This window comes from Chelonoidis abingdonii, chromosome 1 (assembly GCF_003597395.2).
Source record: "Chelonoidis abingdonii isolate Lonesome George chromosome 1, CheloAbing_2.0, whole genome shotgun sequence".
NCBI classification, from domain to species: Eukaryota; Metazoa; Chordata; order Testudines; family Testudinidae; genus Chelonoidis; species Chelonoidis abingdonii.
The window spans coordinates 262,788,444-262,812,137 of NC_133769.1; the positions used below are offsets into that span (position 1 = coordinate 262,788,444).

The 23,694-nt window shown below is 46.2% G+C and overlaps 1 protein-coding gene across 1 annotated transcript in view; it reads left to right on the plus strand.

The window, feature by feature from the left end:
- Positions 1-23,694, plus strand: part of COL4A1 (collagen type IV alpha 1 chain) — a 255,736-nt gene that overhangs the window by 204,657 nt on the left and 27,385 nt on the right. The window contains exons 41-47 of the mRNA XM_075061481.1: positions 246-296; positions 1,163-1,348; positions 2,361-2,494; positions 7,974-8,046; positions 8,734-8,805; positions 9,158-9,286; positions 11,276-11,374. Of these exons, the coding sequence (XP_074917582.1) occupies positions 246-296; positions 1,163-1,348; positions 2,361-2,494; positions 7,974-8,046; positions 8,734-8,805; positions 9,158-9,286; positions 11,276-11,374 (744 nt within the window). The remainder of the gene's footprint in view (positions 1-245; positions 297-1,162; positions 1,349-2,360; positions 2,495-7,973; positions 8,047-8,733; positions 8,806-9,157; positions 9,287-11,275; positions 11,375-23,694) is intronic.

Genomic DNA, 23,694 nt, shown 5'->3' on the forward strand with positions numbered 1-23,694 from the left:
TTTTGGAGCTGTCTCATCCTTTCTTCATTATTGGTACGGTGGTAGCACATAGGGGCCTCATTCACAGATAGGGCCCCATTGTGCTAGACACAGTGAAATACATAACAGAACGACAGTCCCTGCCCAGAAAACCTTGTGCATAAACCATTCATATCCAAGTGCTGGTGTCTGTTTTTGTAATAAATATTAATTATGCATTAAATGTAACTACTGTCTTGTCTTACTTTTACTGCTGTCACTTGTAGGTATTCCAGGTAGAGGGCTTCCAGGATTTCCTGGTGCAAAAGGAGATAAAGGTAATATAAAATAAAAAAAGGTTTTAAAACTTAATTCTGTAGTTCAAACACACGTGCAACTGCATTCTGTTATGTGCTCCACTATTTAAATCTGGAAGCAAAAACTTGAGGTGTCAGTTACTAATTTCTATTATAGTAGCAGCATCTTAGACATCAATTAGATATGCCCTAAATAGGTAAATATTCTTAGTGTGGAATTTACTGCAAGCTGTGTTGTGGTGAGAACTCTTTTATTTGTATTGCGAGTGCTTTTGAATTTGAAGTCCTTCTGTTTCCATACTAATTTTGTAAAAATCGAAGTCTAGCTAATTTTCCTTTCTTTTACCATTTTATTTTATTTTATTGTATATATTTTCACTAGCCAATAAAATACATTGAGTGAGCAATGAAAGTTTTAAAATAAGCTTTAAATTACCTATTTATACAAACTTGGAAAAAAATTCATATGTTTTGAATGTTGATCTTGGTAAATCTATCCTCTTCTTCTGAACTAAACCCTGTTATCCTTACCCAAGCAAAACTTCCACTGCATAGACACCAGTGGAATTGTGGCTGATTAAGGACTTTAGGATTTAGCTCATAAGAAGTTTTAGGTGTGAGTGCAGTGGATGAAGATGGTGGAAGTGGGTGAGCAATAAGCCACAAGCAATTTAGCTAGTCAGACCCTTCAGTTAAACTGACCATTTCTTTTACCTGATTCATGAAGATCTGGTAGAGAATAATGAAATTTCCTGAAAGAATTTCATTGTAATCCAAATGTCTAAAGGAAGATAAATATTTACCATAGAAATAAAGGTTATCAGCCCATAATAATGCAATGATATCATCCTTCATCTAACTACTTTGGGGGCTGTTTTAAATCTTAGGTACAAAAGGCGATGTGGGTTTTCCAGGATCCCCAGGAAGCCCGGGGATTCCTGGCTCAAAAGGAGAACCAGGATTTGTTGGTCTACAAGGTCCTCCAGGCCAACAGGGCACTCCCGGACTACCAGGGAGATCAATGGAAGGTCCTAAAGGAGACAGAGGACTCCCAGGTCAACCTGGACTTTCAGGTAAGTTATTAAAAATCTATGAAGTGTAAAATATCTAATGTTTATGGTGATGATACGAGTTTATTATTTATTTTTATTACTAGTCAGTACTAAGGATATTAGTGATATCTCCTTTCTATTAATAGTATAATTTCATATTGTTTTGTATTAAAGTCTTTATTATGTTTCTTATCATTTTATAGATTTTTTTAAATATAAATTGAAATCTTCCTAGTTGTCCTGGAAAAGCATTCTCTCAATGGACAGATTTGCAGTGTATTCTAAAACTGATCTGCCTTTGGGGTAGTTTAATCTCTCTTCTTAACTCATTCCATCCGTGAAACCCCTTGACCCAGAGCACTTTATCTGCAACTCCAATGTGCTTCATCTAGGGTTTTATTAGTGGCTTTGTGCCAGACAGTGGAGTCGTCTTTGGCAAGCCATAGATGGACATACCATAGCTGATGCTGCTGGGTCCCAGCCTGATGATGTATTTGAAAACTGGGGATAAGGCCTTGAGTTGGCAGTGGAAATGGATTAGAAGCCAATGGCGAGTGTGGAACACAGGAGTGATTAGCTCATAGCACCATGGGTTGCCAAATTCTGCATGAGCAGTATCCTCTGCATTGCTTCTTTTTCAGCCCCAGATACAATGAATTACAGTATTTCAGTTTGGAGAAGATTAATATGTGGATTACTATTGCAGATCCTTGTCCAGAGAAAATGTGAAGCCTCCTAGCTTCATATAGCCTAAGGAGAAATAAGATATTTCTTGATCTTTTCTCAACCTGCTTCTCCAGTAGCAGTGGTGAGCTCAGCAGGACCTTAAAGCTCTGAAACTATTAGAACTGGAAACTGAACCATTGGATAAGTAGGTCCATGACCTAGCTAGCTGTTGAAGCATTCCTGCTCCTTACCAGCTTTACTTTGATCTTGCCCACCTTTAACTTGAACCATCTGGTCCTAATCCAAATACTGATGTCTTATAGAAAACAAATTTGCCAAGAAACTTTTGCCCACCCCTCCATTGTAGGTCTACCAGGTCCAATGGGACCACCAGGATCTCCGGGCCTGGAAGGAGCCAAAGGAGAAAAAGGAAACACGGGTTGGCCTGGAGCACCTGGAAGACTTGGAATCAAAGGTGATCCGGGATTCCAAGGCATCCCTGTAAGTTACTTTAACTACCTTAGTGATTTCTCTAGTGTATCTCAGTAGCACATAGTGGTCATTTTAGTTCTTCCAATTAATAGATGTATTAATCAAAGATATTTCTTTTTCAGACTAATAATACTTTATATCCAGAATGCTTTCAGACTCTCAGCTGACTGTGTAAAGTCTGTTTCAAAACATTTCAATTCTCTGTTTTAAGGGCTGCCTAACAATGAGCTAATGAACTTATTAGAACTTTATAGGCAGAAAATAACACCATACAGACAACCAGCGTATAGTTTACGGTGTATTAATAGTACAGTGTGGCTACAGCTCATCAATGAGTTGCAAAATAATTTGTACTTCATTTTAAAGATTGCATATTTCACAATAAATTGCATACTGAAAATATCTGAGCTATTTGGATAAATTATGAAACCTTTCAAATTAAGTAAGTGTTCTTTCCGTTCTGTCAATGATGAACTATAGCTGTTGATGTAGAAATTGAAACAAGTAAAGATATAAATACATTTTTGTCATATATCAGTCCTCTTCTCCCAGCCCCTAAAAAATCCCTTCAATACTGCTGTGCATCTCCACCTACTACAAAGAATGAGGTGAAAATCTCTGTCCACTAAAATCTACAAGGCTGTACACTAGGGATCTCAAATTCAAATTACCACGAGGGCCACACGAGGACTAGTACATTGGCCCGAGGGCCGCATCACTGAAACCTTTTCATACAACGATACAAAAGTATAGTCAAAAATGAAAAAAATGAGGAGTAATCTAGTATGCTATTAAAAGCCAATGTATTCACTTTTTTAAAACTGTAATGCGAAGGGGGGTTTTAATAAAATTTAACTCCTGTAACTATTCCTTATGTGGTCAGTAACACTGATGATGATCTTCACCAGGGGTCTCAAACATGCGGCCTGTGGAGTTATTTCCTGCAGCCCGCCATAGGCGCCAACTCTCTGCTGCACTGCGTAACCCTTTTCACTCCCCCCGGTCACAGCACAAAGTTGAGAGGAAAACTGAGGCTCGCCTAGGAATTATAAAAATGTTACAGAAAATTTCCACTTCATCACAGACACTGTCTAGTGTCCCAACAGAGAGACCCCTGGCCAATGGGGCAGGGGACCTCTGGGTGCCCAGCACCCCTAACAGAGAGACCCCTGGGTGATGGGGGATGGTGCCCGGTGCCCCTAACTAACAGTACTTGGCAGTAACCCCACCAGCACCCTGCAGACCACTGTGGGTACCTCAGAGATGTAGACCTCTGGCATGAACAGTGAGGAGGAGGGAGGGAGATGTGGTGGGGCAGGGCAATCTGGCTATGCCATGAGACAGGACCTGTAGAGACTCTGCTGCAGCCTAGCCAGTCCCACTAGCCAGGCATGGGCGAGCACAGTGCAAGACATGGAATCTTGGAAAAGTGAGTGCATGCATTTTCCCTTTTCATGTTTAAATGTAAAGAGGGTGCCTGGTCCATTCCAAGTTACTAAAGACATGTATCGACTTTTCATTATTTTACTTATCTGAGAAGAGGCAGTAGTGCAACAAACGGAGGTAGATTTGTTATCTTCTTTTCATTCCCCTATAGGATTAGGTGTTGGAGGCCCTGCAGAGCAGGTTGTTGATGTACCTAGGAATGTCCCTAGTGTCCTCCTGAAAGATCTTGATGAAACTTTCATAAAGTTACTCTGCAGTTCTCTCCTGAAGGTTTCTAGGGATGTCCATCTTATTTCTTCTTCAGTAGTAGGACACTTTTCCACACTGCTCAGCAATGATTTTTGCAGGCACCATTGTAGTAAGCAGGCTAGTAACATGCGGTCTGGTGTGGCTTTGGGATTCCTGCAAAGGCTGTGTTTTCTGTGTCGCTCTGACACTCAGGAGTGAGATATCAGCTAAAATCACTACCACCTGTGAAAAATAGTGCCAGCACTCAGTGCCGTTGCCCTGTACTTGTACCCATTGAAATAGAGACCATATTGTTTTATGCAACCAAAAATGTTAATACCCTCCTCCTTTTCCCTGCACCTGGCCTCTCGCTGACAATACTCACCACGGCTGGGGCAGGAGAATAGTGCTGTGCAGAGGCGTGCTGCTGCTGAAGTATCAATAAGTATGTCTTATTACAAATTTTTATGAGAATGAGGGAAGGGAGTTTTGAAGCTTATCTTTCACTTTCCATTGTGACTGTACATACAGTTATACATATTTCCATTTTATCTGGAGCTGCTGCTGTTGCAGCCTTGAAGAGTGACCCTTCACATCTGGGGAATGCCAGACCCTATTGAAGAGGGGAAAGAAGAGGATGTTCTTCAGATCTTGCAAACCAGTGCTGCACTGGACTGTGAACAAAGGGTCTGGTGGGCCAACATGGCAGACAGCATGGAGAGGGATAGAGAGGACAGGAGAACGTGGAGAAAGACCAAAGAATCTCATCAGGAAAAAGAGAGAGAGATGCACCAGGGCATAATGAGGCTTCTCAGGCAGCTAACACAAATGCTGCTGACCCCAGCTGACCAACAATCACAAACTTGCCACCCTTCACAGTCCCTGGAGAAGTCCATGGTGGCAGCTCCCTGCGCCCCTCAAAAATCCTCTTGGAACCATGGATCTCATCCCTAGCCCTACCATTCCATGCCAGGGGACAGTAAGGACAACCACATCTTCACATCCATGACCTATGAAAGGCACAGTTGGTGTATGTATCCAAAATGGACTGCATTTCTGCACTGAAATGGACAGAACTTCTTGCTGCCTTTCTAAATTTAAAGTTGTGTTCAGCTAATTTATGTTGGAAGTTTGTATTGTATTGTTCCTTTTCCTTCACATTATTTCATTTCACAGCTTTTGTCAGTGAATGCAGGTCTATATTTTGAAAATAAACTCATTGTTATGGTTCACCCCACATACTGCAGAATGTGTGGCAGGATGCCAGGCTCCTAGAACTTGTAAGTGTACAGTACCCCAGAGGTCACAGATTCAAGGAAACACCCAGTCATAGGTGTAAGTGTACAACAAGCACTGCATAATTCATAGTTTCAGAGAAAGGCAGTGTAATAGTTATAAATGTGCAACAAAACAGAATAATTCATAGGTTCATTATAAGACAAAAAGAGTTCTATGTATAAATGTACACCAAGCACAGTTCCTAACAGCTCACAACCTTTCAGGGCCAGAATACAGTCAGGCACAGCACATTACTGCGCTTGACCATGGAAATGCTCTTTCAAAGCCTCCTGTAACCACATAACTCCACACTGAGGTCTTGTAATGGCCCTTGTGTTTGGCTGTTCAGAGTCAGCAGACATCTCCTCTACCCTGGCGGCAACTCCCCTGCCCCCTTTGCCTCATACAGATAATGCAGCAGACAACAGACAGCTATAACCATTCAGCTATTTTCCTCACTGAGATGCAATCTACCAAACGCATTTTGTCATGTTTCATCTGTCATTTTGCACCTGCTGAGCTGGTAGTTGAATCTTTCCTTGGTGCTGTCAAGTTGATAGTGGACAGCTTCATAAGCCAAGGGAACAAGACTTAGGCTGGGTCTTCCAGGATCACTATTGATGTTTCAACATCACTACTGGCAATTCGGGGGGTCAGGAAAGAGTGTCCCTAGTGCAGCTTTTGGAAAATCATGTGTTCTGAAAGACGCTACTGTCATGAACCTTCCCTGATCAGCCCTCATTGATGTTGGTGAAGCATTCCCAGTGATCCACCGATGCTTGCCTAACCATAGATAAGTCGCCATTTCTGTTGATGTATTCTGTGGCAAGGTGGACCGGTGCCAAAATAGGGATATGCATGCTTTCTATTGCCTCACCACAATTTGGGAGCCTGATTGCTGCAAATCCATCTGCTATGTCCTGCCCATTTCAAGAATCACAGTCCTGCATAACAGAAGACAATGAATGGCCTTACACACTTGCATGACAACAGCCTCTACTATGGATTTTCCAGCTCCAAAATGATTTCCCACTGACTGGCAGCAGTCCAGAAATGTAAGCTTCCAGAGTGTGATCGCCACTCACTTCTCAACTGTCAACACTCTCGCTCTTATTTTGGTGCCTATGTGCTGGAGGAATGGTGCGAGCTTGGAACACAAATCCGGAAATGTAGCTTTGCATGTCTGAAAGTTCTGCAGCCACTGCTTGATGTCCGAAATCTGCATTATGGTGCAATCCCACCAGTCGGTGCTCATTTCTCCAGCCCAGAAGCTGTGCTCCGCCATTGGCAGTTGCTCCATGAATACCACCAATGACCTTGTTTTTCACTGTGTCCCTCAACAACTTGTCCTCAAAGAAATTGTCATATCTCTTGTTGTTATAGTTCTTCTTGCGGCTCTGATAGTACCAGAGAATCATGCGGCTTGTATTTGCAACACTCGTGAGAATGGTACAGAGGTATGGCAATCATGTTTCTGTCAGAGATAGCAAATACCAAACAGTGCCATGTGGTTTGTGGGATCTTAAAAAAAACAACCACATAATTATGGGATATGGATGGCATTATAGGATATGAAGAAAGTTGCATGCTGGGAACTTGACTCCTAGTTCCCAGAGATCCTAGGTGAGTTATTTATATAGCACAACACATTGCAAAAACTTCCCAGAAGGCAATGTGTCTGATGGCAGCATGTGGCACACTGGGATACCTGCTCATAATGCACCACACTTTGCATCGACATAAGTATTCCTGGTGAGTGCATGCAGCGCCGGTGTAAGCAGCCAAGTGTGCACGAGCATGAGCGATACGCTAACTTTAACAGCTGTATGTTGACGTAACTTATATTGACCAAAGTTTGTAGTGTAGACATGGTCTTAGACTATTATAAAACCGGTGTAACCAATTTCACTGGAGTAGTTCATTTAGAGCAGTGTATGTGAAAGGAAAATCAGGCCTTGTGTGTTAAACTTCTTCGCTCCTAGACCAGTTCAGCACTGCTGAAAAGACCAAGTCCTCTGCTAAGGAACTTGAGGCTAATGAGTAACTTTCATCTGATTCCATATACGTACTAATCCTTTCTCTGACCTGAAATATTCTGTCTTCTCACTGGGGTCACCTGAGGCCAGCTCCCTGACTCTAGGATACTCTGAGTGAGTGCTCTGTTTAGTGATACTTTTCTCCTTTCTAATATTTTTTCATGGTGTCGTTTCCTAAGACTCAAGGCCATTTGATTAGTTAAACTTTTATTGATCCACCTTATTTTGTCCCAGAGTGTTCCCAAGATAAAGCATAGCATAGCACAGATCATCACACAGGCTACTCTGCCTGCTTACCACAAGCCTTTGTTTCTGAACAAAGCCTTCTCATTTGAGCAATGTAACATTAGAGAAGGACCATCTTTGGATCGAACGGCTTGTCTCTGAGTTTAGAAATTATTGACTTGAGTGTTTGTTACAGCTTCTCAATATCGCATGATTATTTGAGAGGTGTTTCATAGCAATGTAGGATAACTCATGTCTGGCTTCTTCTTATACAGGGTAGTGCTGGTTTACCGGGAAGTATTGGTCAAAAGGGTGATATGGGACCTCCAGGAGTTCCCGGGTTTCAAGGTAAGGAGAAATACGTAATTTGTGTACAGGTACAAACTTATAGTTCTCTAACTTCATGTAAAGTAGAGGGAGATTGTGCTTTCCCCCTCTCCTTTATCAAAAGAAAACATTCAATGAATGTTAATCTAGCATCCCACAAATACCGTAGCCTTAACTTTGAAGCTACTTCAGAAGCCAGAACAAGGACAACAGGAATTTGTCAGTAATTTTTTCCCTTTCCTTGTGCTGTAGATTGTACAATTCATGTTTCTTTTTGAAGAAGAATGAAAAATCAATGTCTATGTTCTAAGAATAGTCAGTGTTTCTTTGAGATGTGGTGTGACGTGCTAAACCTGAGGCTGTGTGCAAGCAGACAAACCTTTTCTATCACTTCCACTATCATTATTATGTTTATTAAAATTTTAAGTGTACGAAAGAATGCAGTTGTCAATACATTTAAAATGTATCTGAATTTAGAAACCTGACTGTGAATTTGTCTTCAGTTATCTTTTAATTGAATATTGATGGCAGTTTTATGTCATCACTTCATATGCCCTTTTCCTGCAAACATTAGAAATCAAAGGAACTGCTCATGTGGGTAAAGTTACTCAGGTGTCTAGGCATCTGCAGGATTAGATCCATTATTCAGCACACACAGTTTTAAAACAAGAATTAATGACTTAAATTTTCATGTACATTTGACTTCAGGTCCAAAAGGATCTTCTGGCTTCCCAGGTCTCAAAGGAGAACAAGGTGACCAAGGGTTTCCTGGCTCTAAAGGTATGGTAAGCTTATGTATTTTTCAGAATTTTAAAATAGGTATTTTTTTACCTAAAGTGACATTATATCACTCTTTGCATTTTGTACAACATAAAAAAAAAAAACAGAATGTGCAAGTGAGTTAATAGACTCTCAGCCTCAAAGTGTACAAGACTATAAAGATAATTTACAATTAGCTATAAGCTCTTCGCTCTTAGAACTAGGTTTCTATCCCAAAATATTTGTAGAGAGCCTAGCACAATGGGCCCAATCCTTATTGTGACCATTGGGTGCTAATGCACAAAATTATTAATTATTTATATTGTCTGATAACAAACACTTTCTTTTGTATTTGCTTCATCAATTTTGACAGGTTTACAAGGTCCACCAGGTCCTCCAGGTCCATATCAGCTTCTTAAAGGGGAACCAGGTTTACCTGGCCCTGTCGGACCAGCTGGACTAAAAGGGTTCCCTGGACTTCCAGGTCCAAAAGGACAACAAGGTGAGAGGGTCTTAAAGTTGCGTATATGTGGTGCATAATGTAAAAAGAAGCTATGACAGGCTGAGCGTTAGCAGGCCATTAGCATAAATTAAGCTCTGTCCAGCTGCTTCTTCAGTCATGTCTGTAGTGGCTACCTATAGGAAAGCGATACTTCTCTTTGAAGTCCCAGTACAGCAGAGGTTCTCAAACCGTGGTCTGTGGACCACCAGTGCTCCGTAAGCTCCATTCAGGTGGTCCGCAGATAGTTCCTTCTAAGGTGTGTGCCTGGGTGGCTGCACACAAGAGAGTGAAGGCGCACCCACCTAAGTAGTGGAACCATGCGGCTCCACTAATTAGATGTCTGGACCTGGAGGAGATGCACATGTAAGATGAGGTGGTGGTCTTGAGGGGAATAGTGAGTAGGTGAGAGGGGGCAGTGGGGTGAGAAGACGGGGTGGGAGGAATTTGGGATGTGCAGGGCTGCCGCGGCCAGAGAAAGAGGAGACTTTCCCCAGCTCCAGGAGTGTGCCTGCCAGGGAGAGATGGCCCTCCTTCCTAGCCTCAGCTCCATGGCTGTTGTGGCAGGGAGAGACCTCGTCCCTTCCCAGCCCCAGCTTGGGGGTGCCGCAGCCGGGGAGAGAGAGCACACCCATTGCATTAGAAAGGTAAGACTATTGATATTAAAATATGAGTTGTGTTGTTTATTTGTAGAACAAAAAAACCTTAATTATTATTAAGGGGTTTTTATATAGTGCTTTTATCCAAAGCGCTTTACAATAGTTAGCTAACGGTACAAACAACATTTGGAAAGATCATTAAGTGGTCCGCCGAGACCCTCAGTAATTTTCAAATGGTCCGCAGAAGAAAAAGTTTGAGAACCGCTACACTACAGGAATGCCAAAAGCAGGTCTTCAACAAGGAGTCTCCACTTCCTCTCTTAGTCCAGCATCTCTGTGCATCTGAGCAGCATTTAGCATGAAACTTACATAAAACACCTAAACTGGAAAGTTTACATTTTTTAAGAGATTAAGAGAAGCAGGGAGAAAGTGGGTCAGGAAAGTAGAGGGCTGGCATAAGTGGGTGAGAGCCAGTAGCATTTTGGATTGGCAAGGGGGAGCATAGGAAGTTCAGAAGGGTTCCAAAAATCAGTAACATTTTAAAGGAGAAACTCCTTCTCCCTGCTCTCTATTATTTTATATGGAGGTGATGGGGAAATAAGGTGAAAGACAATTTGTCTTTTTTCATTATCTATTTAACATAAAGGGCATGATGATTCTTCTTTAGGTCATAGCCGTTCACTATTGTGAATTGGTTAAATGGCTATGAAATCATCCAAATGGCTTCACTGTCCAATCAGAATATGGCTTTGGCCAAAGGGAGTCTGTGGCCATGCTCCAGTAATTATCTCAAAGCCTTAATGTCACACTGCACTATACAATATCTGCAGAAGAACAAGTGTAACTGAAATATCTGGAGCAGAGTGGAAGTACCAGTTTGGTGCTGGTACTGTTAAACTTCATCTCCTACATACAGCAGTCTAAATGAGAGTGAAAACACACTCAAACAGCTACAAAATAAAGCACTGAAGTAACGGGTAAAGCCAAAACCAATCCGGCAAAGACCTAGCAGGGCTGTGAATTTCCTACAACTTGTTACTGACTTTTGGCTCTCTTTATGAGCTTTTATTTGAAGCTCTTTCAGCCTTGTACTCTTGCTGTCATAAAATGAGGAGAAAAGCCTGTGCATCGTCCTCACTGTCTGGACAAATGCTAGCAGGAAATCGGTTGCTACAGATGTGCACCTCCAGCGGCTATATTTTGATCTTCTCCCATCCCACACCCCTCAACACCCTTCCCCCAGCAGGCACCCCGACCTTCCTGCTCTGGGTACTGGCATTTACCTATAGGGACTGGGCATGTGGTTTTTTCTGTACTGCCACCCCATAATCCAAACAGCAAGAACAAGTATGTCTCTATGATCCAATTGTAATTATTTCTTATATTTCAACAGGAGTGACAGGACCTGAGGGTATACCTGGGCAACCTGGCATTCCAGGATTTGATGGTCAACCTGGTCAGAAAGGAGAACCTGGTCCTTCTGGTCCTCCAGGTAGGTCTGTGTATTCTTTAAAGACTCCGTTCTTCATTAGAAAGGGACGATAAAAGTTTGCTTATTAAGAAAAATAAGGTTAGCAGTTGGATAAAGATGGCACAAGAAGCAAAGACACATAACAAAAACACTTGTAGCATTTAAAAGCACATGGTCATTGAAGGAATTTCTGGCACGTCCAAGAGATTTTTTGATGTAATTTAGTGACAGATAAGGCTATTTCTCATAGAACTGAATGGCCATGTGTTATTTGCCCCGGTCCTTATAAAAGATGGGGGTAAATCAGATACCAGAAAAAGAAAATACAGCTACAGTGAATAAAAGATGTACAGGTTCAAAACCTCCATCTTTCTGTGAGGGTAGAGCTACCAGTTCTTCTTTGAGTGCTTGCTCATATCCATTCCAATTAGGTGTGCGCGCGCCGCATACACGTTCGTCGGAAGAATTTTCTACCCTAGCAACACCTGGCGGGTCGGCTGGGCGCCCCCTGGCGTGGCGCCGTTATGGAACCGAATATATACCCCTGCCGACCCGTCCGCTCCTCAGTTCCTTCTTACTGCCCGTGTCGGTCGTTGGAACAGTGGAGCGTGGCTTAGCCTTTCTCCACTTCCCTAGCGATTCACCTGTTTTAATACTTTTCTGTAAATAGTTCTTAGTTATAATTGTAGTCTGTACTTTTAGTAGTAGTTCGTTAGCATAGTTAGTGTAATTATCTTAGAGGGTCGGGGCTTAACCCTTCCCCTCTCCCGGTGCCCAGACTCATGCCTGGTTCACCGGGCTTCAAACCCTGCTCGGCCTGCCGCCGGCCGATGCCAACGGGAGACCCCCATGACTCTTGCTTGAAGTGTCTGGGGGAATCCCACCTTTCGGACAAGTGCTGAATTTGTAAATCTTTTAAGCCGTGGACGAAGAAGGAGCGGGACTTTCGCCTGCGGCAGCTCCTAATAGAAGCAGTCCTTGCTCCTCCGGCCCCGGGACCGGGACCCGCACCGTCCACGCCGGGGAGAAGTACCTCTTCGGCACCAGAGGCCGCTGGTACCGACAGGATGCGGAACCAGCCGTCAGCGGTGCAGAAACCAACTCGGCACCGCTCTCTCTCCCCGCGTGCCAAGAAGACCAAAGCTCCTGCGGCCCCGATACCTGCACCGCAGTTGGAGCCTCAGCCTAAGCTGAGTCGCCCGGCGCTGGCACCGACCACGGCACCGGCAGTGTCAGCACCTTTGATTCCGGCTGTGCAAGAACCGTTGAGTCTGGTGTGTGACAGCTCCCCAGCACGTGCCGAGGTAGAGCTCCATGTCCCTACCACGCCGGAAACTTTTTCAATGGCGAGGGACCTCATTGCACTCACTGAGCCTACCCTGCCCCAACTCCCAGCGCCGCCGGTGCGGGTCATCGCGTCAGTGGGGAAGCCTACACTAGTCCGGCCACCCTCTGTTGACACCAGCGGCAGACGCCATTCGAGATCCAGGTCCTGACGCCGCTCCCGATCTCGCCGTTGGTCCCACTCCCGGCACCGCTCTCAGTCCCGGTACCGATCGCCTTCTCGGTACTGGTCATACTCGCGGTGCCGCTCCAGATCTCGCTCGCCGGACTGGTACTCCAGTCATTGGCCAGCTTCCTGGTAGCGCTCCCCTCGCAGTCACTCGTGGCATCGAGCTTCGCGTTCCCGGTCGACCTCCCGGCACCACGCCGGTCGCAGGTCTCGGTCCACGTCTCGGCACCGATATGCTGCTCGGTACCGCTCTCCGGTGGGACACGACTCTCGGCACCCTGGACCTGCAGCGCCTCCGCACGGCCTTTCAACCCCGCCTTGGCCTTCGCGGCACCCGTCTGAGTCCTCGAACGCCGACAGCACTGGCTATGGGGACTCCAAACTACAGAGCCGTTCCAGGCACGGTACCCACGGCACAGAACAGGCACCTCAGTGGTTGTTTTGGACACCGTGGGCGTACCACCAAGCTCAGGGCGATAATACGGGGGCATCTCGTTCCGCTCCGTCGGAGCACTGTGCGCCTGAAGCAACAGTGAGCCGCCCCCCTCCAGAGGAAACAGAGGTCTCGGCTGTACCTCAGTACCCTCCGCTGTTCCCGGACCCCGAGGCTCCCCAGGACCAGGACGCCCTACAGGACACGGTCCTTCCTGGCCTGTTGTCCTCCTCCTCCCCGGACGAGGCAGTGGCTGGTTCTTCGACATCGGGGCCACCTCCGATTGACCTCCGCGCCCATCAGGACCTTCTCCGGCGGGTTGCTTTGAATATCAACCTCCCGGTGGAGGAGGTCCCGGAGGTCGAGGACCTCATTATTGATATTCTTTCGGCAGACACTCCTACTCAGGTAGCCTTGCCATTCATCTGCACCATCCAGGCCAGGGCGGACACGATCTGGCAGTCCCCGGCGTCGATTCCACCTACGGCCAGGGGCGTGGAGCGGAAATACATGGTACCCTCTAAAGGGTACAAATACTTATACACCCATCCGGCTCCATGCTCTCTGGTCGTTCAGTCGGTCAATGAGCGGGAGCGCCATGGCCAGCAGGCCCCAGCGCCAAAATCACAGGAGGCTAAGCGCATGGACCTATTGGGCCGTAAGGTCTACTCCGCCGGGGGCCTCCAACTACAGGTGGCCAATCAACAGGCGTTGCTCAGCTGATACAATTACAACACTTGGCAGTCGGTCAGGAAATTTGCTGAGCTCATCCCGCAGGACTCCTGGCCGGAGTTCCAAGCTTTCATCGAGGAGGGAAAAAAGGTAGCTCGCACATCCCTGCAGGCCTCTCTCGATGCGGCGGACTCAGCGGCCAGAACAGTAGCCTCTGGGATCACGATGCGTCGGATATCGTCGTTACAAGTCTCAGGTCTACCCCCTGAGCTTCAACACATGGTTCAGGACCTTCCCTTTAAAGGCCAGGGGCTTTTCTCCAAGAAAATGGACCCAAGACTCCAGAGTCTAAAAGACAATAGAGTCATTATGCGGTCCCTCGGAATGCACACTCCGCAAACGCAGCGGAGATCCTTCCGGGCCCAACCCCAGCGCCCATATCCCCCTCCCAGGCCTCGCCTAGACTATAACAGGAGGCGTGGTCGTGGGAACCGAAGGCGTCAACCGGATTCCCAAGGAGGCAACAATAACGGTCCTGCCAAGCCATCAGCGGGCCCAAAATCGAACTTTTGAAGGTGCACCCGAGAGCAGAGCACCAGTTCTCGTCCAGGATCCTCTCGTTCTCCAACTGCCTTTCCTCCTTCCTCCCTGCGTGGGCTCAATTGACCTCCGACCGTTGGGTCTTACACACTGGGGAATCTGGATACCACCTCCAGTTTATTTCGTCCCCTCCTTCCCACCCACCCTGCCTGTCCCTCTTCAGGGACCCCTCTCACGAGCAAATCCTCTTACGCTACTCTTTATCGGGGCGATAAAGGAGATTCCGGAGGAATTCAGGGGCAGGGGATTCTACCCCCATTATTTTCTGATCCCCAAGGCAAAAGAAGTTCCGCATGGTGTCACTGGGGACCATCATCCCGTCCTTGGATCCTGGAGACTGGTACGCTGCTCTCGACCTGAAGGACGCTTATTTTCATATCTCTGTTTACCCTCCCCACAGACGGTACCTACACTTCACGGCATGCGACCAACATTTCCAGTTCACAGTCTTGCCATTCGGCCTCTCCACCGCCCCCGCGTCTTCAGGAAGTGCATGGCAGTGGTCACCGCCTTCCTCCGTCGTCAGAACATTCGGGTCTTTCCCTATCTCGACGACTGGCTTATTCGCGGGACCTCCAAGGCCCAAGTTTCCAGGCATGTTGCCATCATCAGGAACCTATTCCAGTCTTTGGGCCTGATGATCAATGTGGACAAATCCACTCTAGACCCCACTCAAAGAATAGAGTTCATTGGGGCAGTTCTAGACTCCACGCTGGCAACTGCCTGCCTTCCACTGCCCTGGTTTTAGACAATAGTCGCGGCTGTCAAGAACCTGCAGGCATTCCCAATGACCTTGGCACGCACCTGCCTCAGTCTCCTCGGCCACATGGCTGCATGCACGTTTGTGACCAAACACGCCAAACTCCACATGCGCCCCCTTCAAGGTTGGCTTGCCTCTGTCTATCGCCCAAGCAGAGATTCCATAGATCTGGTCGTCACCATCCCCCAGGGCGTTTTGAGCTCCCTCAACTGGTGACTCAATCCTTCCCTGGTGTGCGCAGGCATGCCGTTCCATCCGAGGCAGCCCACGGCATCTCTGACGACAGACGCATCTTCCCTTGGCTGGGGTGCACATCTGGGCGATCGTCGCACGCAAGGCCTCTGGTCGGCCGGGGAACTAGTGTTGCATATCAACGTCTGGGAGCTGCGGGCGGTCCGCCTCGCCTGCCAGGCCTTCCGACATCATCTGCAGGGCTGTTGTGTTCGAGTACTCATGGACAATACAACAGCAATGCATTATATAAACAAGCAAGGGGGATCTCGATCTCCCACCCCACCTTTGTCAGGAGGCGATCCTACTGTGGGACTTTTGTATAGCCCACTCCATCGACCTCACAGCGTCCTTCCTTCCGGGGGTCCGGAACACGCTGGCGGACCACCTCAGCAGGTCCTTCCTAACCCATGAGTGGTCGCTCCGCCCGGACGTGGTTTACTCATCTTCCGAAAGTGGGGCTTTCCCCACATGGACCTCTTCGCTTCCCGCAGCAACTGGAAGTGTCAGAGGTTCTGCTCCTTCCGGGGTCTCGCCCCGGGTTCGATATCGGACGCCTTCCTGATCTCCTGGGTGAACCATCTCCTGTACGCCTTCCCCCCTTTCTGGTGGTGCACAGGGTGCTAGTCAAACTTCGCACAGACAGGGCGCGACTGATTCTGATCCCCCCTGCTTGGCCCCGGCAGCACTGGTACACCACGTTGCTGGACCACTCCGTGGCCAACCCGAACTCCCTGCCCCTCCATCAGGATCTAATCTCTCAGGACTACGGCAGGCTTCTCCACCCGGACCTGCAGTCCCTCCACCTGACAGCATGGCTCCTCCATGGCTAACCCCCTTGGAATTACACTGTTCGGCCCCAGTGCAGGAGGTGCTCCTGGGCAGCAGGAAACCCTCTACCAGATCAACTTACTTAGCTAAGTGGAAGCGGTTTTCCTGCTGGTGTCAGGCACAGGATGTTACTCCTACGGAAGTTTCCATCCCTTCTATCTTGGAATACCTCTGGCATCTCAAGCAGCAAGGCCTTGCAATTTCATCTCTGCGAGTACACTTAGCAGCGATCTCCACGTTCCACCCTGGAGAGGGAGGTTCCTTGGTCTTCTCCCACCCTGTCCAGGTTTCGTAAAGACCTGGAGTGCCTTTTTCCCCTCGTTCGACGCCCCGCCCCATCATGGGACCTCAATTTGGTTCTCTCGACGCTCATGTCTCCGCCCTTCGAACCTCTGGCAACTTGCTCGCTCTTATATTTATCCTGGAAGACAGTCTTCCTTGTAGCCATTACATCGGCTCGGCGGGTATCGGAGCTTTGAGCCCTCATGGTGGACCCTCCATACACGGTGTTCCACAAAGACAAGGTGCAACTGCGCCCACATCCAGCATTCCTCCCTAAGGTAGTCTCTGCCTTCCATATTAATCAGGACATATTTCTCCCGGTGTTCTTCCCCAAACCACATACATCCCGTAGGGAGCAGCAGCTGCACTCGCTCGACATCCGCAGAGCACTCGCCTTCTACATTGAGCGTACGAGGCCCTTCCACAAAACGCCCCAGCTTTTTGTGGCAGTGGCAGACCGCATGAAAGGTCAGGCAGTCTCTTGCCAGAGCATCTCTTCCTGGATAATAGCCTGTACCCGAGCGTGCTATGATTTGGCCTGCGCCTCCCCAGGCCATGTCACCGCTCATTCAACCAGGGCCCAGGCCTCCTCAGCCGCCTTCCTAGCCCGAGTACCCACTCAAGAGAGATGTCGAGCAGCTACATGGTCTTCGGTGCACACCTTTACTTCCCATTGCGCCCTGGTCCAGCAGTCCAGAGTTGATGCAGCCTTTGGCTTAGCAGTTCTGCAGTCAGCAGTTTCTCACTCCGACCCCACCACCTAGGTAAGGCTTGGGATTCACCTAATTGGAATGGATAGAGCAAGCACTCGAAGAAGAAAGACGGTACTCACCATGTTTGTAACTGTTGTTCTTCGAGATGTGTTGCTCATATCCATTCCAAGACCCGCCCTCCTTCCCCACTGTCGGAGTAGCCGGCAAGAAGGAACTGAGGAGCGGACGGGTCGTCAGGGGTATATATTCGGTGCCATAACGGCGCCACGCCAGGGGGCGCCCAGCCGATCTGCCGGGTGTTGCTAGGGTAGAAAATTCTTCTAACGAATGTGCACGTGGCGCACGCACACCTAATTGGAATGGATATGAGCAACACATCTCGAAGAACAACAGTTACAACGGTGAGTAACCGTCTTTTACAACTGCAGAAGAAGATGTGTTAGATGCAATTATTAATAATGCAAAGACTCTGGATTTGGAGAGATTACCTGTGGAATTTTATAATACCTTTATTGAGTGTCAAGCGTCTTATTTTACATGGCTTAATCTAGAAAAAAGATGACTCAGAAAGGAAATGTTCACAGTCTAGAAATATCTTCAGGATAACAATATATTCAAAAGAATAAGTTATTCATAGTCCTGAAAGTGATAGCCTGGTGATCAGGAATTGAGAATTTAAGATCTCTGCCTAGTTTTAATGAAACAGAAGTTAATACGGTACTTTGATTTAATTGATTTTTTTTAACCTAAATAGGACCTGAAAGAGTATTTTTATTTTGGGTTACATTGGAAGGATCTCTAAAAGTTTAAGCCTGATGTTATAGCAGCACTTTTAAAAGCAAAGAAAGAAACAGAGATTTTGAATAAATGAGAAAATCACTGCACAAGAAGGTGATGAATTAGGTCACCGTTAGGAACACTGTACTCAATTCTGGTTGTCTTATTATAAAAGTGGTGTTACAGAGATGGAAAAGGTACTGCAGAGAATAGTCAGAATGATTCAGTTATTTGCTGAATTTAGTTCTACAGCAAGGCAGAGAGACTAGGCCTCTGTTCTTTGGAAAGGAACAAGGCTGCCCAGAGCATTCAGGGGGCCTGGGGCAAAGCAATTTCAGAGGCCTTTTCCATAAAAAAAAAAAGTTGCAATACTATAAAATACTATATTTCCATGGGGGCCCCTGCAGGGCCTGGGGCAAATTGCCCACTTGCTCCCCCACCCACCTCTGGGCAGCCCTGGGAAGGAAGAAACCTCAGTGAAGTATGTACAGTTCTGATGGGAATAGAAAGGATAGAAGCTACAAGAGTATCTGATTTTCTGCAATTAGGGGCATAAACCAAACTAGGGGAAAGTCAGGTCCCAAAGGAGTCTAGGCAGAACTTCAGTAGGCACCACTGGTGGTAAACCGTGTATGGAATTCTCCACACAAGGCAGCAACAGGAACAGCTTTAATTAGGTTAAAGGCAGAGTTAGACAAGTGTTTGGAGCAGGGGGATTGGGACACACACACGACATTACAGAACATACAAGAGAGTGTGTGAATCCAGCCTGGGATGCCCAACCCTTATTAATCCCTACAATATGTTTGTTTATATAAAACACTCCATGATAAAAGAATAGATTGTTTGGATTGGATTGGAAAATTATAAAAATGAAGATGTGCAGAGGAATATTAGTAAACTAACAAGATTATAAGCAATATGTTGTATCTGTGTTGGTCCCAGGGCATGAGAGAGGCAAGGTAGGTGAGATAATATCTTTTATTGAACTAACTTCTGTTAGTGAGAGAGGCAAGGTTTTGAGCTTACACAGAGTTCTTTTTCAGGTCACCTTGTCTCTCTCAGATGATAAGTAATTGTTTCAGCTGAACTGATTGATCTATACAAAGCATTTGCAGTATTGTATGTTAAGAACACAGCATAGTACAGGGATTGGCAACCTTTGGCACGCGGCACGCCAGGGTGCTTACATGCTACGTCTGCGGGTTCAGCCAATCGCAGCTCCCACTGGCCATGGTTTGCCGATCCAGGCCAATACAACCAGCACATCCCTCAGCCCACGCCACTTCCTGCAGCCCCCATTGGCCTGGGATGGTGAACCGCAGCCAGGGGGAGCTGCAATCGGCCGAACCTGCAGACGTGGCAGGTAACAAACGGGCCTGGCCCGCCAGGGTGCTTATCCTGGCGAGCCGCATGCCAAAGGTTGCCGATCCCTGGCATATTACTTACAATCCATGGTAAAGGACACTTCAGAAAAACCTAAGAAAGACAGATAGATAGATCTGAAAATAATAGATGATAGCAATTCTAACCACTATAATCACAGAATCATAGAATATTAGGATTGGAAGAGACCTCAGGAGGTCATCTAGTCCAATCCCGTGCTCAAATCAGGACCAACACCAACTAAATCATTCCAGCCAAGGCTTTGTAAAGCCGGGTGTCATAAACAGATAGTAGGAGGTAATAGAACAGAAGTGCTTTATATCTCTTTTGACTGTAAAGGGTTAACAAGTTCAGTAAGCCTGGCTGTCACCTGACCAGAGAACCAATCAGGGGACAGGATACTTTTCAATCTTGGGAGAGGGAGTTTCTTGTGTGCTGTTAGTTTTGGTTGTTGTTCACTCTGGGGGCTCAGAGGGTTCTCTCCAATCTCTTGATACAGGTTCTTATAGATTCAAATAGTAAGTGTAAGTAGATGGCGAGTTAGGTTAGTTGTTTCTTTATTTGCAAATGTGCATTTGGCTGGAAAGAGTTTAATTGTGCCATTTGGCTGGAAGGGTTAATTGTGCATTTGGCTGGAGGAGTTAAATTGTATTTTGCTGAAAGGATTTTAATTTGTACTTGAATACTTAGGCTGGGGAGGGTTTCCCAGGCTATAGCTAAAAAACCCTGTACCAATACCATCTTAAATTCCAAAGATAATTTTTACTGTTTTTCTCTTTAATTAAAAGTTTTTGTTTAAAACGTGATTGTTTTTTTTTTCTGGTGAGCCCCAGGGGACTGGGTCTGGATTCACCAGGAATTGGTGGGAAAAGGAGGGAAGGGGGAGAGAGGGCTAATTTCTCTCTGTGTTAGGATTACTGTGTCTTCGGGAGTTGGGAGGGGGAGAGAAGGAGGGGGAAGTGTATTTCCTCTCTGTTTTGTGATTCAAGAAGTTTGAATCACAGTGATCTTCCAGGGTAACCCAGGGAGGGGAAGCCTGGAGAGCGACAGTAAGGGAAAGGGTTTACTTTCCTTGTGTTAAGATCCAGAGGGTCTGGGTCTGGGGTTCCCGGGCAAGGTTTTAGGGGGACCAGAGTGTACCAGGCACTGGAATTCCTGTTAGTGGCAGCGCTACAGGTCCTAAGCTGGTAATCAAGCTTAGAGGATTAGCTGGTGCCCCATCTTTGGATGCAAGGTTCAGAGTGGGGAAATGTACCATGACACCGGCCTTAAAACTCTACGGATGGAGATATCACACCTCCCTAGATAACCCATTCCAGTGCTTCACCAACCTCCTAGTGAAAACATTTTCTTAATATCCAATCTAAACCTCCCCCACTGCAACTTGAGACCATTGCTTCTTGTTCTGGCATCTACCATCACTGAGAACAGACGAGCTCCATCCTCTTTGGAACCCTCCTTCAGGTAGTTGAAGGTTGCTATCAAATCCCTCCTCACTTTTATTTTTCTGATGACTAAATAACCCCAGTTCCCTCAGCCTCTCCTCATAAGTCATGTGCTCCAGCCCCCTAATCATTTACATTGCCCTCCAGCGGTCTCTCTCCAATTTGTCCACATCCCTTCTGTAGTAGCGGGACCAAAACTGGATGCAATACTCCAGGTGTGGCCTCACAAGTGCTGAATAGAAGGGAATAATCACTTCCCAGAATAATCTGCTGGCAATGCTCCTACTAATACAGCCAATATGCCATTGGCCTTCTTGACAACGAGGGCACACTGCTGACTCATATCCAGCTTCTCATCCACTGTAATCCCCAGGTCCTTTTCTGCAAAACTGCTGCTTAGCCAGTCAGTCCCTAGTCTGTAGCAGTGCATGAGATTCTTTCTTTTTAAGTGCAGGACTCTTTGTTGAACCTCTTATAATAATCTTTCAAAACAAGTTCCATTTTAATTTCCTTTTTTTCACACTCCTGTAACTTTCTGAAGTTTTGGGGTTGAAATTTTATGCTGAGGGGGATAGATCAGTGGTTTGAGCATTGGCCTGCTAAACTGAGGGTTATGAGTTCAATCCTTAAGGGGCCCATTTAGGGATCTGGGGCAAAAATCTGTTTGGGGATTGCCCCTGCTTTGAACAGCAGGTTGGACTCAATGACCTTCTGAGGTCCCTTCTAACCCTGATTGATATCCTATGATTTTCAGGGGAGGGATAGCTCAGTGGTTTGAGCATTGGCTTGTTGTTAGTTCAATCCTTGAGAGTGCCAGTTAGGGATCTGAGGGAAAAAAAAATCTACTTGGTCTTGCTAGGGAAGGCAAGGGACTGGATTCAATGACCTTTCAAGGTCCCCTCCAGTTCTGTGAGATAGGTATCTACCCACAGAGGAATAGTTTGAGAAAATTTAGACAAAATCCCTTCGGCCATTTGAATCATGAGAGCATAAAGAAACATTTTCCATTTTAAAAATAAATAAAATAGAACCATCTTTCTTATTCCATGGGGCTTACTCAAAAATAGATGAATTTTTGGATTTGATGACTGATTAGGCTATAATGAACAGTGTGTGATTTGCTACATTTGAAAAAAAATACATAAAATTACAAATACTTGAAAATGCAAGACTCCAAATGCATAGAAGAACATTCTGTCAGTGCACATTGGTCTGACCAGCAACCACTGAAGTCAGTGAGAGTGTATTTTTTTTTTTACTTCAGTAGGCACTGGTCAGAGCCTAAGGTTACGGGTATAACTTCACTGACTTTATTTACATTGATGAGAGATCACATACATGCCATTAAAGATAGTTGTGGTGCCCATGAATTGTTAGTGCAGCAAGCAATTTAGCTCTGTACTTTTTAGTAGGCACTCATACCATTCCCAGAGTTTGTTAATTGCAGAGGCTGAATACATGCAGAAGGAGGTGGTGCTAGTCACTTGTGGAGGCTGCATTCCTTGGAAACTTTGGTCAATTTGTTTGAATGAAACAATAAAGAAGTTGTGCTGGGAAACGTGGCAGACAATTAACACAATCAGAAGTTGCAGCTTGTAAGATCTGCCAGCAAACTAGTTCTTCACTGAGGATTTGACAGGCCCCACAACACATGAGACCTCTGCAGCTCTATTCCTATAAAGCTTAGAGATCCATAGGACCTGAACTTTTGAAGAACATCAAAGGACATATTTGAATGGAGGCTTCACTATAGCTATGAGTCAAGCATCTTACAAGTACCACTGACAAAGCCTGGAGATCTTGCAATCTTAGTCAAATCAAATCCTTTAGGATTGTGCAGCCTGCTTTTCCAGTGCACCTAGCCCATAATGATGGCTGGGGCAGAGGCAGGCCTGGGGAAGAGGCCCACTTCCCTGCTCCCTTTGAGGTGATGCTCATCCCTTAAGAGTGAAGGAGGGGGCAGTCTCTGTGCATACTCAAGCACAGAAGCTGTATTTTTTCCCTGGTCCTTGCACGGGGCTGGCATAGGAAAAGGCTCCATCCACCCTCCTACTCTTCCTCCCATGTACATGCTCCCAATTACAATCTGCCCTCTAGTATCTTATGGTCCTTCTAACCTCAGAAAATGTAAACTTCCATGTACACCTCTACCCCGCTATAATGCAACCCGATATAACAAGGGTTCGTGTATAGTGCGGTAGCAGTGGGGCTCTGGTGGCGCTTTAATGGGTCCGGGGCTCCGGCTGCTGCAGGGAGCCCTGGGCCCTTTAAATCACTGCCAGAGCCCTGCCGCCCCTACCCCAATGTAACAGGGTTTCAGCTATAACGCAGTAGGGATTTTTGGCTCCCCACGACCGTGTTATAGCAGGATAGAGGTGTATTATGTATATTGTAAACAACATGGATGAACAAAATGGGCACTTTAACAGTGCAAGAGAAACCTTTATTTTACAAAACTTGCTGATGTCTGAGTGCTTATTTCCCCCAGTCTTAGGGTACGTCTACACTGCACGATTATTTCGAAGTAGTTTAAACCGATATTACAAAACCGATGTTATAAAATCGGTTTTGCGCGTCCACAATGCGATCACAAAATCGATTGCTTGCGTCCATGGTCCAAGGCTACCATCGATTTAAGGAGCGGTGCACTGTGGGTAGCTGTTCCTCAGCTATCCCATAGTTCCCACTTCCGTGTTGA